Raw genomic sequence first — 15,124 nt, 5'->3', positions numbered from 1 at the left:
AATCTAAATTTAAAATCACAGTTAATTAGACAAAAACTCTCCCACAAACTTAATTAGGACTTAAGAAACTAATTAAAAAAATCCGAGGGTAGTAATTAGTAGGAAAAAATGTCAAATGTGACAGATGAGCATAGCACACTATACGGAAGAATTACTAAAATCAAACACTGTGTATATTTTTAGATTGCCCTGATAACCAATGATAACAAACCTTGGTTTGTGTTATCAAGGTGGTTCAAGTTCTAGACTAATAGACGCCGCAATTCTGCTTTTTAAACAAACGTTCGCGTTAAAACATTCAGAATTCGCGGAATCAACATAAAATACACAATCACTGGAAATTCATCAACATTACGTCATTAAAAAAGGTTAAAATTATAAATATAAACAAACAGAAAAGTTTGTGATTTCAAGTAACCGAAAGGTGTAAATAGGTAAAAATCAACCAGTCTATAATTTCGATCATTTCAAATGTCTTTTCATACATGAAAACGGTCATGTGCGTTTACAAAACTAGAAAATAAAGTTTAAAAAACCATTCTGTTACCTTGTGTGTATGTCAAAAAAGAAGCCACTGTTGCGAATATTACTAAACTATATTTACAACAACACGCATCATTTGTTCCAGTCATTGTTTATAAGTCTACACAAATTAACGAAATCACCACTTTCATTACGTAACACTATTTTTTTAAATAAATTATCACAAACAGACTATGCTCTTGTCAGTTCGCTTGTTACTCTGATGCCGCCATATTTTATTGTGCTCCATGATGTTATTTTTTCAAAGTGTGTTTAAACTGGAGTGGGGGAAAAAATGACAGATGGCCACCACCGGCGAACGGCGGAACCTCCTACAGATTCCTTCTTTTATTTGACATCTGTCATTCTTTTGCATGTTAATTAACCGAAAAATGAAACATTTGTTTTAATCGCTTATTTTAAACGGATAAAATAGCCCATTACAATGATTAAAGCAATTCTAGTGTTCAATAACCACGGGAAACCAAGGCTGTCCAAATTCTATCAATATTTCGTGAGTATTCTTAGGTTATGTTGACTTTGAAGTACTTGTTTCTTTCAGCCTGAAGACATGCAGCAACAAATAATCAAAGAAACGTTCCAGTTAGTATCAAAGCGGGACGACAATGTGTGTAACTTTTTAGAGGGCGGCAGGTAATATTTGTGTTTTTCTTGTCAAGTGAACTAATTTGGGGTACAGTTTGATAGGGGGCAGTGATTACAAACTGATTTATCGACATTATGCAACTTTATACTTTGTATTTTGTGTCGACTCGTCGGAGAGCGAGCTGGGAATCTTGGATTTAATTCAAGTCTTTGTTGAAACTCTAGATAAATGTTTTGAGAATGTCTGTGAACTGGATCTCATCTTTCATGTTGACAAAGTACATTACATTCTTAATGAACTAGTTATGGGAGGAATGGTTTTAGAGACTAACATGACAGAAATTTTAACTAGGATAGAAGATCAGAACAAACTGGAGAAACAGGAGGTAAGATCATTGCACAGTTGGAAAAAAAGGATTGGAGTGGGCCATAGCTTGGAGGGGGCACAGAGTCAGGCAATAGTCTTTTTTGTTCGGCTTTGTATTGTAAACTATTGATTTTACAGTCTCACTTGTTTATGTTTCCATAAAGATTGACTAATTAGAATATTGCTTTTGGCTTCAAACATTTTAGTTTTGTTACTCGGGAATAACAAATACATATTAATCAATTACGATTTTTTGGTCTGGCTTCTGAATGTCAAATTTTGGTTTCTTCTTACGTTACCAACAAGGGGAAAAATATTTTTTTTGATCAAAGTTTGCTTTTGTAAAAACTAGAGCAATTTTTCGAATTTTTAAGAATGATGATTGAATTTTCGTAAATTTATTAAAGTACCATCAGATTTTTTTTTGCTGAACATCGAAGTCTTTTTGATTCAATAATGGCATACAAATTTAAAATAATAAAAAATCAAGTCCAAAAATGAATATTTAGTGATTTTCTTTTGCTTGTATGAGAATTAAGATGAATTGGGATTTATTTTGATAACACTGGTCAACAGTGATTTTGTTGCCCTTGATGTAAGAGTGGTTTCGAATACTTCTATGCCAACAATTCACGAAACTATGAATGGTTTTGGAAAATTGGCTCTTATTTTTTTTCAATCTTGATTTTCATATTTTACTAAAAATCTGTAAAATTGAGAAAGAAATAGCATGTATATTCTAAAATATTTTTTTTTTGGAAATTATTACAAATTGTTTCGTTTGAATGGTTAATTAATGCACATAGAAGTTGAAAAAGAAAAAAAATTATAAAACTTATGTTAAACTTTAATGAAACGCATTTTATAAGCGCGTCTTTTATATTTTGTATGCCCTTATTTACTGAAAATTCTGAGGCATTTCAACTTTTGTTGGTCACGTGGCGTGCACAAAAGCGAATTTTAACATGATAATGAACAGTTTATTATAATTCGTGTTCTGAAGGGCCGACTCAAAGTCTAAATTATTAAATATAAAATACGCCAAAATCATAAAATCCAGAGCCAATTCAGTACTGTCAAGAATATATTCGAAAACTATGGTCTTGAAAACATAGAAATCCGCAGAGATATTCAGGGCAACAAAAAAAATTTTTTTTTTGTTGAGCTGTGTAATTTTTCCGTATAATAATAACTGTTATTGAATATTCAAGTTACAAAAATATTAATATGTTCTTAAGTATTTTTGAAGTAAACACAGGCAAAATGACCTAATGTTTGAAAAGTTAAAGTAGGCTTCATAAGCTCTACAATGCTTTAAATTTGTTGCCAAAGAAATTTTTTTGCTTTATACTTTAATAAATTCATCGGAAATAAAACAAAATGTACTCTTCATTTATTTTGAATACCGCATTTCAAGGTCATAATTTGTAAAAATTGTGGAGCTCTACGGCAAATTTGAGAGGATTTGTGTATTGAATTGAATCACAAACGGGTCTTTTAGTGTTTAAGTACTCGTTTATGTTTAATCCAATGCATAAAACTTTTCAAATTTGCCGTAGAGCTCTACAATTTTCACAAATTATGATCTTGACATGCGGTATTCAAAATAAATAAGGTATATCAATATTTTATTTACACTATCTTGACGCCATTTTCTAATTCAGTTATACCCAAAAACGGTTTTTACAACAATGATAGACAAGTAAACACTCACTATTCTGTAATATGGAATTTGCTACCGTTTTGATAAAAAATTTCAAAACTTATAGATATAAAACACAAAAGCAAACTTTAGAAGCTAAGATTGGATATTTTAGTGTTTTTCGATGTCTAGCATCAGAATCTATGCATTAGAATATAAACCCAGAAAAAAATAAAATTGTCGACCTGTGTTATCTGCAATCACGAGCAAAAAGTACTGTCATACAACAAAAACGTTGAAAAGGTAGAAAATAACTTGCTAAATGCTCGCCTCGATTTTATGGCTTAAAATTTGTATGTAGCACAAAAAACGAAATCACCACAATAATAAAGAGACATTTTTTAAAAATTCATTTTTTTTAATTAAAATTCGGTAATAAAAGCAATGCTGCGTTTTGGTTGCTGAAATAAAATGTAGACGTAAAAAAGGAGCCTTTTTGCACCGTTATGGCCTGCTCGAACTCCAATTTACATGTTCACCCTGTATATCTTTTATGCTTGATCTCCACGATCATTCTGTTACTGTGTATTATAGAATTTTTGGACTTTCGATAGGGAATTTAAAGAGAAATTAGTCATAATGTGGTCGCAGCCTGAGTTCTGATTTGTAAGTTGCGTGTTTCTCAGGGAAAATGTGTCGTTTGCTTTGGGGAAAAGGCGCTCTTCTTTAGTTTTAGTTTAATTAGTTTTTAGTGGACGTAGTGAAAGAAAAACTTGGTTTTATGTTGTAGGCGGGAATAGCGGCAGCTCCAGCTCGCGCCGTTTCAGCTGTGAAAAACATGAACATTCCTCAACAAATCAAAGATATTAAACTTCCTGATCTCCCACAAGCTATAAAGGATCTTAAATTCTGACCTCAAGTAGCATCCCAATTTCATAACATTGATTTAACTTCATTTCATTTGCCTTCAGACTGTAAATCTTTGTTGGATGAACCTTCCTCAGCGAAATATACATGATATCACTTTTTAATATTATATTGTGCCCTTTTAGTTAAGAGTGTAACAAGACTTATACAGTATGTGTAAATAAATATCTACTAGATTATTATAGCAATTTATATATTTTTTGTTATATTCTCATTAAAGTTTTAAATAAAATAAGACATTATTTATAATAATTATTGATTTATACAATATATTATTTTCTTAACAATAATAAATGACGAGCTGAGAGAAAACTGCTGATTCTAATTGTCCTCTGGCTGCACAATTTCCTTGTTTTCCTGTAAACAAAGCGGCGAACTAATAAAAATACACAACAAAATTAGCGAAAAGAATTGAACTATTTGAGTTTTTGAACGGGATCCAACATTACGTGTCATTGAAGTAAGTTTATGTAAAAAATGGTATTTGCAGGTGCAAATTCCGGTATTTTTAGCGATCTCACAGTCTATTTTCAGAAAGTACAATTCTGTAGAAGGTGACTGCTAAAATTAGTTCCAAAATATGAAATATTTCAAATTGCTCAAATCGCCCAACACCAGCTAAAATTTTTACCTTATTTCTCTTCCCGAACAGCGAATAAAACGTGGTGGTTACAGTCGACTTTTGCCCAGTATTCTGATTAAAAACTGAACACTTATTATACGGTGGACAATACAGATGTAAGCTGATGGCGGTATCAACATTGGATGGATTTTCCACTCGATGCAGGCCCAAAGAATCTACAAACAAATTGCGAATTTAAACAGTGATAACTTTTATACGCAAAAATGTTTCGACAGTGCGATAAAACCTGGGATTTTCCGTTATAAAAATTATTTTGAACCCACCATTCATATAACACACATCGTTGAGATTAAGGTTTGACCTCTTCGTTTCTTTGAGCTCTTCTCCTTCTTGTTGTGGCCACGCAAATCTTATTTCTTCAAGAGATCCTTGAAGTGTTTTCATAAAACAGTGAGCATTGGCGTGGTCGTGGATAGCGGAACCATGACCTTCACCCCAACAAAGAATCATTAAATTGTATCTGTCGTTGCCCTTGTCGACCAAGTTGCGAGTGTATCTGAAAAGGTTAATTTCTTGTTACGTATGGAGTACAAAGAAGACGATGGAATGTTTTAATGGTAACATCTGAAATGCTTTCCAAGTTTTATCAGACCTTGGATTTGTATCGATAGATCATCAATGACAAATAGAGAGCAAGTTTTCTCGCTTTGTTGAATGAAATGAGTGTTGTGGAGGAATTTTGAAATTGTTCTTTGTGACGTAAAATAGGGCAATTAAAGAAAGATATGTTAAAGTTGGAATGGAATTTATTAAAGTTGAAAGTTGCTGGTATTTTATCGTATTTATTGCTATTAAATAATACATAGTTTAATGGATACTCAAATTTCGAACAATTTCCAAGTTGTCGAAAAAAATTATTTACAGGTCTTTCAGTTCGGATCGCAGATTTTCAAATCCAAAAATAGATTTTCTTTTCTACCTGTAATCTTAAAATTAAAAAAAGAAAAAGATAAAACAACCTGTATCTGTATAAAATTACGTGCATAAACAAACTCAGGTTCAAGGACTAAAAATAATCAGGTTTGGCAGTTTTGATATCTTAGTTTTTAAAGAACAAATTTGATAACAGATTATTATAAAATTATGAAATTGTGTCGAGATAATCGTGAAATTTCCGGAACTCAGTGACATAAAAAGTTGAATCAGTAAATTCATAATTTTGAAATAAAAAAAAATGTAAACTTTAAAATTTCCAAATTATATCTTTTAACTAACTCCGCAGCTTTAAAATTTGTGTAATAATGATTTTATTGCTCGGTCAAGTTACACTCTTTCAAAGTTTCGAGAAGACAAGGCTTTTCGAAATTGTGTAGATTTGAAAACCCGTACCTAAAGTTATTTTATTTTTAGATTATAGTGTTTTTAAAATTTGTGGATTTGATATCAATTTTAAACGAAATTTTTAGCATTTAGGGATAAAATTTTGAGATTTTGGGTGTTATTGTGTGGTTTTGCAGATTTTTTCGGCAGTTGTCTTTTCTTTGAAACATATCGAATTTATCGCGTAAATTTACATACTTTACAGAGTTTTTTCTAGAAGATTTACAAAAACAAAAATAAAACTAGTGATTTTATTGGTCTAGAAAACCAAAATTTGGAACAACCAGCTTCCCATTATTATAAAAAAAAATCACAATGGAAGGCTTACTCATAGATGAATACAAAAATAAGTAAAATAAATAATTCTAAAGTCCAGTAATGGTTGTAAATTATAATTTGCTTTGTAAAATTTTGAGTAAAAATTTACATATTATCACTCAGAGTTTCTCAATGACACTGATAAATTACAAATAATTTATGTTCTGCGCTTGTTACTATGCAATGTTATACCGAAAACTGATAATTTTAGATATTTTGTATGTTTATCTGTGCCTTTGGATGCCTTTTTTGAATTTTTTGTTTGCAACTTTGCCGCCAAGATATTTTGACCAACATGTTTAAATTTGTATTTATTATAAACAATCTTTAGTTTTATCTGAAAATCTGTATATTAATAAACCATTTGAACTGGATTTAACCAGACAAGAAAAAATCGTATATTTAGCTGTTTGTAGTGAAACGGATTTACCGACATAAAATTAAAAATAAAACTAATTAAAGTTATTTAAATTATAATAATTAATAATTGCCCGCAGCTTTTCAGATTATAAATTCTACTCCAGTAGCATTTTTTTGCTCCAAAAATAAAAGCTGAATTATTCTCACTACTTTCTTTTACTAAGAATTTCTAGTACTAGCAGATGTTGAATTGCAACGAATGACATTTTATGACATTTTACCATCTTGTATTTTTAATTATTTCGACATTGTGTTGTCAAATTGACGCACACTTTTGTTTATCTTCACAATTGAGCAACTTGTCTCCAAGATTTCTGGCCGAGAAAACATAAAAACAACAAACTGTTCATTTTGGGCGTCGAAGGAACTTAAAAACTAACAAAATTCTTATGGAGGAGCCGCTACAAGACTGGAATCTTCGATTAGTGCAACACCCTTTTTGTTTTGATCGTGAACATAATTATTCTCTACACGAATTAGACATAACGTTTATCGAAAACCCGAAATTCGTAAATTCCAGAATCATTAAAACAACAATTTACTAAACTGTTTGTTGTTCTGTGGTAAATAGGACGATTGCTTTTATCTGGAGATTAACAAGATGCCGCTAACTATCGAAAATATTTACATTTTTTTATTGGAGAGATGTTTAAAAATGTAATTGTACAAGTAAACTCACCTGTATCTGTCGAATTTAGCATACTTCTTCCAGTCAACCGGATTGGATTTATACGATTTCATAAGAAAACTCACTAACTCGATGTTGACAGAATCACATTCAAAAATCAGTCGTAGTTCCTTAATAAGATCATTCAAACTAGCCATAACAGGTAAACCATTTCCCAAATGCTTGTAAAGCTGAGCTTCCAGAATCTCGTCACCCTCATTACAAATCTTTTTCTGGTACTCGCACAGTGACATGATCGGATAATTGTTGATCGCTTCTAGTCGAGCACGAAAGTCGTTTTGTTTCACTCTAAGACCACCGGACTCTTCCATTGATATGTTGATAACTTCTTCCTTTATCTCAGGTCAAAGTTAATTCAAAATTATTTCAAAATATTGCTGTTATTTGTTGTTGCCAACTTTCAACAACTAAGAGCGTACTTGTAAAGAACCCTTTTTATACTGCAAAATCTTCACAGTTGTTCAATCAATTCTTGATGGGAAATGGCAAATTTCTCAATGAACTTTCTAACTAATTTAACTTAGCGACTTTGAAATTCTACGAAGAGTATTTGTATGCAAGTAGTGTGTGAAAAATTTTACCGCGGTGATTCTGGTTTGTTGACAAGATTTTTCCGACATGGAAAAATCTAAATTCACGTCATTTCTGTAACACTTTTTAAATAGTATACTAAATAAAAAATAGGCAACTGGTTCATTGGGGTAGTGTGTGCTGCCACTTGCAGAATTATAAATGATTTCTACAGTTAATTAAGAGGTACTGCGAGGTTAAATTATTCCAGGCCATTGGGAAAAGCGCACTTTGAAGTTTTAGCCACAAAGGTATTCATGATAATGGAATAATTAGAAAATTTAATGGAAAACAAACAGTAGCAATATTTTGAATATAATTTATGGGTATTAAAATTAAATTCGCTAGCTTGGCGTGCGGAATATAAATTTATTTTCTCTTAGTTTCGAAGAAATGTCCTTCATTCCTTCGTCAGAGGACGATAGAAAAATATTTCCATTCTAAAATTATGATCTATAAAACTTTCAAAGGCTTATTCTTATCATGCTGGTCACGTTTGCCTTTGTAAAATTATACTATAAACAAATTAATATCACAAGGATGACTTTATGAATTATTCAAAGTCAAAAAATCAAAAATAAAAATGCTCAATCATGACCATCAAAAAATATTCACTTCTTTTTTGCAGCTTCCAACGGAAATTTCTTATTAAATAATAACACAATTTCCCTATTTCAAAAAAAAAAATACTAAAAAAAAAGTGGTAATGATTTTGAAATCTTAGAATTTCTTTAAAATCTTTACTTCCGAGATCTAAAAAAGCCAAAATCTTAAATGCCTATCTGTAAATTTCTATATTTTAGCTGATTTGTACACCAGAATTTTTGAAAATCTAGGAAGTCTTTACACAATTTCAAAAAACTGTTAAAAAACCGAAAACTTAAACTTGTTTTTCTGAAAATTTTAGCGTATTCATAAATAAAAAAAAGAAATATTTTGCAGCTCTATTTTCTCTACAAATTCAGAAATTTTGTGGTTTCCACGTAAATGTGCTTCTTGAAAGTGGTGAAAATTTCTAAATATCTTATAATCTACAAAATTTCTCAAAGTTATACAATCATAACTCCTTTTTTACCTGGCTCTCTCAAAAAATGGGATAAATACGTACTTCTCTGATAAAAATGGATTATAAGGTTTACATAAATATTAAGTATGTATTATTTTAATCGTATAACAATTAAATAGTGTTAAATTAAATGCTTATGATGTGACTAAACCTTAATTTCAATTTATAGGTAATTAGATCAACTTTTTTTATTAAAGTTTTGTTTCGCTTTAGATTTTTCACCCAATTTTTGTTCCTTTCCACCTTTATAAGTAATACAAATCAAAATACCTCTTGTTAAGCCCTCGTCAGATTACTGACATAGAAACTGTCTTCCAAATGACAGTTTTGCAAAATTACGATTAGTCAAACTTCCCACAGACAAAGAAACAGTTTTCCACTAAATTATCATCGTAATTATAAATGAAGGGGTAGTAATTTTAGATTTTTTTTAAATGACTGAACCTTTAGAAGTTCAAAGTGTAGCAAGCAGCAACATCAGCGAAAACACGCGTGAGCAAATTCTGGGGAAATCTTACCGCCGAAAAGACCAGAAATCTGCTAAATTACTGTATGAAAAAGTTCCAAGCAACACTAAATCAATCGAAAAGATTCGGTCTGGATCTGGAGGCGACAATAAAGCAAACACCAAAGTCTCCGACACCACCCTGGTTCTTGTTGATGCTGACGGAAGAAGAGTAAGCGCCACTGAAAGTAAAAAAAACAGCTTGGTAATTGAAGAAAAAAGGCAAAGCGACACTGAAAGAAAAAACAGCAGTTTCGTGATAGTTCTTCATCCTGACGAAACTCCCTCAAAATCCGAACATTCGATGAAGCCATCAAACTATACGACAATCCAAACTCAAACTGTTGGAATCCAAACTATAGCCACTGGTACTGATCCCGATCTCGAATGCAAATGTTCCTGGGGAGACCACGAGTGTGGGTGCCCGGAATGTCAGCCCCAAAACTGTCGTTACGGCTTCAGTAAACCAAAGTCTGCAGTTCCAGAAACTTCTTCTGATCCTTCCATCAGTTTTGAGCACACCGACACTTCTAGTCAAACCATCGATGTCGAGAAACGCTACCGAAACCGCTGCACCTGCAATTGCAAGAGTTGGGACTATGATTCGGTCGCCACTGATCAAATAAGCGACTCCGATGATTCTTACACCACCGATTTCTTTGATTTACCCTACCAAAATAACGATGAGTACCTTCAAGTTCTGCGGGAGTTGGAAAAGAAACTGTTGCAAAGAAACAGAGAGCGCGTCCGAAGGACCATGATGGAATTCGAAAGAAAGAGTCGTCAGAACCAAAATTTAGAAAAACCGATTTGTGAGTACAATTGCGATGACACGGCTTCGATGTTGCGCAAACTTGCAACGAAGAAAGTTAAAAATAAAGTGTGTTGTAACTGTGGGAAAAACAAACGCGTCAATTCGGATATTTTACAAAATGAGAAGAGATGGAACGAAATTGATTATGTACAGTCTGTTATTCAGGGACATGAAAACGGTGTGCCTCCGTCGAAGAGGATTGAACGGTCTTTGCATAAGAGTCATTGGAGGTTGGATCCTAGATCAGGGGAATGGGTGAAAGTTTCGTGTTTTCAACAGACTGACTTTTGTAAGTCTGCAAACGGAGATTATTTACAGGAGGATCCAAAGAAATCTTCCTGTGGCAAACGTAAGAAAGAGTGTCATTGCCGCCAAAAACCGAGGCACTAGAAAATTAGTTTGTGAATTTTTTGAGGAATGGATGAATATACTCTTGAATTGGGTGTTTTTAATTGAGAAAGGATTCATACTGTAAAAAAGAAAGTATCCACAATACAGTTTATTTAACAAATTAAATTACTAGTGTAAAGTGAAATACGTAACATTCATGTTGACGGCGACACTCCTGTCACCAAACAATCCAGTCTTTAAATAATAATAGGGCCATCATAAATCTTAAAATACATAACAATAATCAATATATTAGGTAATATGAAATCCTACACGAACTTAAAGTACTTATTAAATATTTACAACGGAATAAGGGCCTTTTCACACATTATGAATTTATTGGATGTTAAGTGTTATAAATGAATAGGATAAATAATAGCACAAGCCTTTGACACTAAAACTACCAATTTCTTCTACACACAGGTCAGCCCTTATCAATATAAAAAATTGATTACCCAAAATATAATCAATATGGAATAAAATCAGCCAAAATTAAAATTATTGTTCCGTCGTTTGTTGGAATCTTTGTAATCTGCGTCTTCTCAATTCTTCTTCCGAAGATAAAGCAGCTGATGGTTCTGTCGTCGCTGTTGCGTTTTCGTTTGAGGTGCTAGCACTAGCACCAGCACTAGCATTAGCTACAGAGTCACTTTCAGTGTTATTATTAATCACTGAACTAGTTGGCAGATTTATTGGCGATTTTGGAGTGGCTCCGTTACAAGTTGGGGGGCTACCAGAGGTTGAAGGGCCGGGCTGGGGCTCGTTGGAAGGCGCTTGCATTGATAGGGTCGCAGCGGCGCTATACTGCTGCATCATTACTACCGCGGCGTCCAGCATAACCTGAATAACAAAAAAAATTGGCAATTATTTCATGCACAAATTAAAGTCCAGTTCATTACGAGTAAACAAGATTAAAAAGCTTTAATCAATCATGCAGAAATTAATTAATAATTTTAATTATTTTCTACAATCCACATTCAATTCCTAATACTTAAGTATTTAAGGAATTTATTATTTACTAGGATTAATATTTCTTAACAGGAATAATGAATTTATGGCATTTATTTTTTATAAGATTATGTTAAAATTAGCTTTTTGTGCGATACATTTCTCCCGGTAGTCACATGTAATTAACAAATATTTCAACTTTTTATCTTTGTAGCGCAAAAAGAGTTATGAAAGACTATTTCTCGGTCTATCACAAAGCGCTTACCGGCCTTGCACCGCATTCTCCTTTTTCTTAAAAACTGCGCTCACCTGAATGTTACGCAGACACTGTATCCTGGCCTCCACATTCTGCCGCTCGTTTCCTTCCATCCTCCGCAGCTCCTCGGGCGACAAAGACCTTAAATTCGGTGGTGGCATAGGTGGCGGCGCCATAAACGGCATGAACGGAAATGGTGGAAAAACAAGCGGTGGAATATTAGGGTTGGGTTGTTGGGCATTTGTACTTCCTTGACTACCAGCACCACTTGCAGGTGGTTGAGCTTGAGCTTGCGGTTGCTGCTGGTTGTTTTGTCCAAACATTTGGAAAGGATTGGGTCCTCCAAAGGGGTTAAAGAAAGGATTAGGTTGGTTAATTGGCACTTGTCTATGCCTTTGGTCGGGTCTTGGTTCGTTATTGTTACTCGTCGGCGTTCGTAGAATATTCAAGCGACAAGTTGGACAAGTCTGTTGTCGTTGGAACCACGAGCGAAGACAAGAAGTATGAAAGATATGATTACAGGGGAGTTTCTTCGAAGCTGTTGTCATTTCTTCTCGACAAATAATGCAAACATTGTCAGCAGCTTGGAGTTCTTCGGGGGTAGCATCAGGGTATAAGGTGTTCATATTATGAATAGCGCGACGTGAAAGAATGACGTCGCTAAAGGCTTTTTTGAAGTTTCGTATCGTGTAGTACATCGGTCGAAAAGCGAATAAAGGTAGCGTATAAATTCGTACCATGATAGCTACGAAAGCCACATACAAGATGACTTTAATGAAGCCCATTATTAACTCAGTGTACAGTAAAAATACCGCTTTGTTATCCCAAGGGGTTTCGCTATTGAGGTCCACTGAATGCAACGCGTATTTTATCGCTATGTTTATAACGACGGTAAGAAGAATGGCGTATTCAAATCCAAAAACTAGTTGAACTGATGCGCCTTTTGATACCGTGGATTGGTACGCGTGCTGAATAAAGTGCAAGTCTAATGATCCTAGGAGAAGGAGGAGGGAAAGGACTCTTATGTGGAATATTAGGCTGATGACAGGGCTCCTCTCCATCTAAAAAAGACGACATTTTTAGCGAAAATTATACACCAATTTTTCCTTTCTCGGGTAATACTTAGAACGGTATAAATGATACAATCCAAGGCTATATAAATCGATAGAAAATTGATCAACATTAATTGGATTACTTCCTACGTGTTAAAAAACTCACTTGATGTGACGTTTTAAATTTTCTAATTCTGAGCAAACAACTTTTGTTGCTTGCAATTGTATTATACTATCTGACCTAAATGAAAACATGTACAAATTAAAAATAATTATGTTGATTACATTAATAACAAGCAGAAAGTAACAAAAAAGCAATAAAAATAAAACATGAAGCTTGGCGCCTCCCTGCCTCATCAGTTTATAGATCTTGGATGTAAACTTTCGAAATGTAATGTCAATTTGATGACCATTTAGTCTTATATCTTTGTTGGCACTGAAATATTAGCAATATGCACTTTAAACTGAGTACATAATAAATATTACAAGTATATTTTGATTTGCACTTGGTAGATATTTTGAAATATGTAATTCAGATATAAAACTTCTGCTCTGTTGTTTACCTATGGTATACAAAATCATTTATTCACAACTGTACAAGTTAAACAATGATATTCTGTCGATATTGAAAATTATGCAAACTCCATTATATTCTACGCTAATAAAAAATTCGTGCACTTATGAGTTTAAAATGAGGTGGGCCACTTCATATTGTTGTATTCAATAATTTCAAAGTTTAAAAATTTAATTAAATTTTTGTTAATTTGAGATAACAATTTTGTAGAGTTGAAAAGTGATTGGCAATAAAACAATGGACTGCTAAATATTTCTTATCATCCACTGGTTCTTTTCTGATAAATGATAAAAATAAGTCTAGCGGAAACAGAACTGTTACTATAATTAGGAAAATAGCAGTTTTTGTACTGTTTTCCTTCACCCGCCTCTGCCTTATGTAAACAAAGGACACAAATAAACTTACACGCTGACAAAAACAATTGTTGTTTACACAACCAAATAGAAAACAGTAATTCGGTGATTTTCTACCCCTTCATATCGCTTATGCCTCAAAGACAAAAAATTACGACATTGAGTTGAAAATATAGTGTGGTGTTTCTCAGAATATTTCAAACATGATTATGAAGTAAGTTTAGATTAGAGGTGAGGCGTTTTATTGGGCCGTTTGATTTAAACTGTAAACAAGATGATCAATGAAGTTTACTGTAAACTGGAACACCAGATAAACGCATGAAGTACTGCAAATTCAGCCTTGGGATACCTAAATCACCTTTCACTTGTATCATTTTTAAACTTCTGGTATTACCCTCTAGTAGGTGATAAATACTCACATAATCGACCCTGTCTTCAGCCAACCAATGAAACGATTTAAGAAAAAGCAATAAAGTAAATAACGCTACAAACTTGGGATTGAAGTCATCTCTGAACACTGTGAATGCTAAACAAGTCTCAGTAATTGCATACCATGATCTCTCCATTAAATGCTGTAAATACCACACCTTTAAAACCAATCTACCGTGTGTTGTTATAATACCTCAAACTCAGCTGATCTGAGTTGTCCAAAAAAGATTTTCCTCATAATTTTTCCCACAATTAGAACACATATAAAAGCTTGAATATATATAACCTACAAATGCGTGTTGTACAAACATTTAGCTATTACAGCGGAATACTTACAGCCATACTAGGGTTTGATTTTGTTATATAAACAACAGAGGGGTAGAATTGTTTTTTCTGATAGTATGCATTTGCTATCACAATCGTAGTTAGGGTGAGACTCAAAAGTGATATTCCTAGGGACCTCATGGTGGCGGTTTTTTCTTTATTACACTGAACACATGATAGACTTGACGAAAATATGGGAGAATTTGAAAAATCGCTTTTGCTACGTGTGTTCACCTCATATGTTGTCTTTTTACCATTTGACAGCTGATATATTAGTGGACGTCGGCAAATGTCAAACTGCGCAGCGCGGTGTTGCCAACTCTACAACAATTGGGTTTTATCAAAAATTACGCTATTTTTAGCCATAGGATTACAATAATTATCCCAATA

The 15,124-nt window shown here is 33.1% G+C and overlaps 4 protein-coding genes across 7 annotated transcripts in view; 1 reads left to right on the top strand and 3 right to left on the bottom strand.

The window, feature by feature from the left end:
• fra (neogenin protein frazzled) overlaps positions 1 to 776 on the bottom strand; it is a 33,032-nt gene extending 32,256 nt beyond the window's left edge. For all 3 annotated transcript variants that reach the window (XM_088050006.1, XM_088050007.1, XM_088050008.1), the window contains exon 1: positions 548 to 776. In XM_088050006.1, the coding sequence (XP_087906132.1) occupies positions 548 to 632 (85 nt within the window). In that variant the 5' untranslated portion in view covers positions 633 to 776. The remainder of the gene's footprint in view (positions 1 to 547) is intronic.
• A 51-nt stretch (positions 777 to 827) lies between these two features.
• or (AP-3 complex subunit sigma-2 or) lies at positions 828 to 4,235 on the top strand. Of its 2 annotated transcripts, none has more exons than XM_088050013.1 (4): positions 828 to 1,036; positions 1,085 to 1,176; positions 1,223 to 1,514; positions 3,732 to 3,916. In XM_088050013.1, exons 1-4 carry the CDS (start codon positions 968 to 970, stop codon positions 3,798 to 3,800), a joined length of 522 nt encoding a protein of 173 aa, XP_087906139.1. In that variant the 5' UTR covers positions 828 to 967; the 3' UTR covers positions 3,801 to 3,916. The 2 variants fall into 2 exon arrangements, with proteins under 2 accessions (XP_087906139.1, XP_087906138.1); XM_088050012.1 differs by lacking the exon at positions 3,732 to 3,916 and adding an exon at positions 3,928 to 4,235 and having other exon boundaries at positions 831 to 1,036.
• A 5-nt stretch (positions 4,236 to 4,240) lies between these two features.
• LOC148181484 (cysteine dioxygenase type 1) lies at positions 4,241 to 7,870 on the bottom strand. The gene is made up of 4 exons (XM_088050011.1): positions 7,445 to 7,870; positions 4,971 to 5,203; positions 4,696 to 4,862; positions 4,241 to 4,421 (listed from the first exon to the last, which is right to left on the bottom strand). The coding sequence occupies exons 1-4, from the start codon at positions 7,762 to 7,764 to the stop codon at positions 4,386 to 4,388; spliced, it is 756 nt and encodes a 251-aa protein (XP_087906137.1). The 5' UTR covers positions 7,765 to 7,870; the 3' UTR covers positions 4,241 to 4,385.
• Positions 7,871 to 10,892: 3,022 nt separating this feature from the next.
• sip3 (septin interacting protein 3) lies at positions 10,893 to 15,055 on the bottom strand. Its single transcript, XM_088045748.1, has 5 exons — positions 14,747 to 15,055; positions 14,604 to 14,696; positions 14,401 to 14,553; positions 12,056 to 13,063; positions 10,893 to 11,638 (listed from the first exon to the last, which is right to left on the bottom strand). Exons 1-5 carry the CDS (start codon positions 14,873 to 14,875, stop codon positions 11,297 to 11,299), a joined length of 1,725 nt encoding a protein of 574 aa, XP_087901874.1. The 5' UTR covers positions 14,876 to 15,055; the 3' UTR covers positions 10,893 to 11,296.
• Positions 15,056 to 15,124: the final 69 nt, after the last annotated feature.

This window comes from Gnatocerus cornutus, chromosome 1 (genome assembly GCF_029298725.1).
Source record: "Gnatocerus cornutus isolate USDA-ARS CGAHR chromosome 1, icGnaCorn1.1, whole genome shotgun sequence".
Taxonomy (NCBI): domain Eukaryota; kingdom Metazoa; phylum Arthropoda; class Insecta; order Coleoptera; family Tenebrionidae; genus Gnatocerus; species Gnatocerus cornutus.
Note: the sequence above shows the minus strand (reverse complement) of the source record. Positions and strands in the feature narration are given on the sequence as shown.

Bases quoted from the DNA above. Each gene is read 5' to 3' on its own strand.
- or (XM_088050012.1), top strand. From the start codon at position 968: ATGATTAAAGCAATTCTAGTGTTCAATAACCACGGGAAACCAAGGCTG. The intron at 1,037-1,084 runs GTGAGTATTCTT...TGTTTCTTTCAG, and splicing joins CCAAATTCTATCAATATTTC to CCTGAAGACATGCAGCAACA. The intron at 1,515-3,927 runs GTAAGATCATTG...TTTATGTTGTAG, and splicing joins ACAAACTGGAGAAACAGGAG to GCGGGAATAGCGGCAGCTCC.
- sip3 (XM_088045748.1), bottom strand. From the start codon at position 14,875: ATGAGGTCCCTAGGAATATCACTTTTGAGTCTCACCCTAACTACGATT. The intron at 13,064-14,400 runs GTGAGTATTTAT...CGTCTTTTTTAG, and splicing joins CTGAAGACAGGGTCGATTAT to ATGGAGAGGAGCCCTGTCAT. The intron at 11,639-12,055 runs GTGAGCGCAGTT...TTTGTTATTCAG, and splicing joins AGTGTCTGCGTAACATTCAG to GTTATGCTGGACGCCGCGGT.
- LOC148181484 (XM_088050011.1), bottom strand. From the start codon at position 7,764: ATGGAAGAGTCCGGTGGTCTTAGAGTGAAACAAAACGACTTTCGTGCT. The intron at 5,204-7,444 runs GTGAGTTTACTT...TAACCTTTTCAG, and splicing joins GCTAAATTCGACAGATACAG to ATACACTCGCAACTTGGTCG. The intron at 4,863-4,970 runs GTGGGTTCAAAA...ATTTGTTTGTAG, and splicing joins CGATGTGTGTTATATGAATG to ATTCTTTGGGCCTGCATCGA.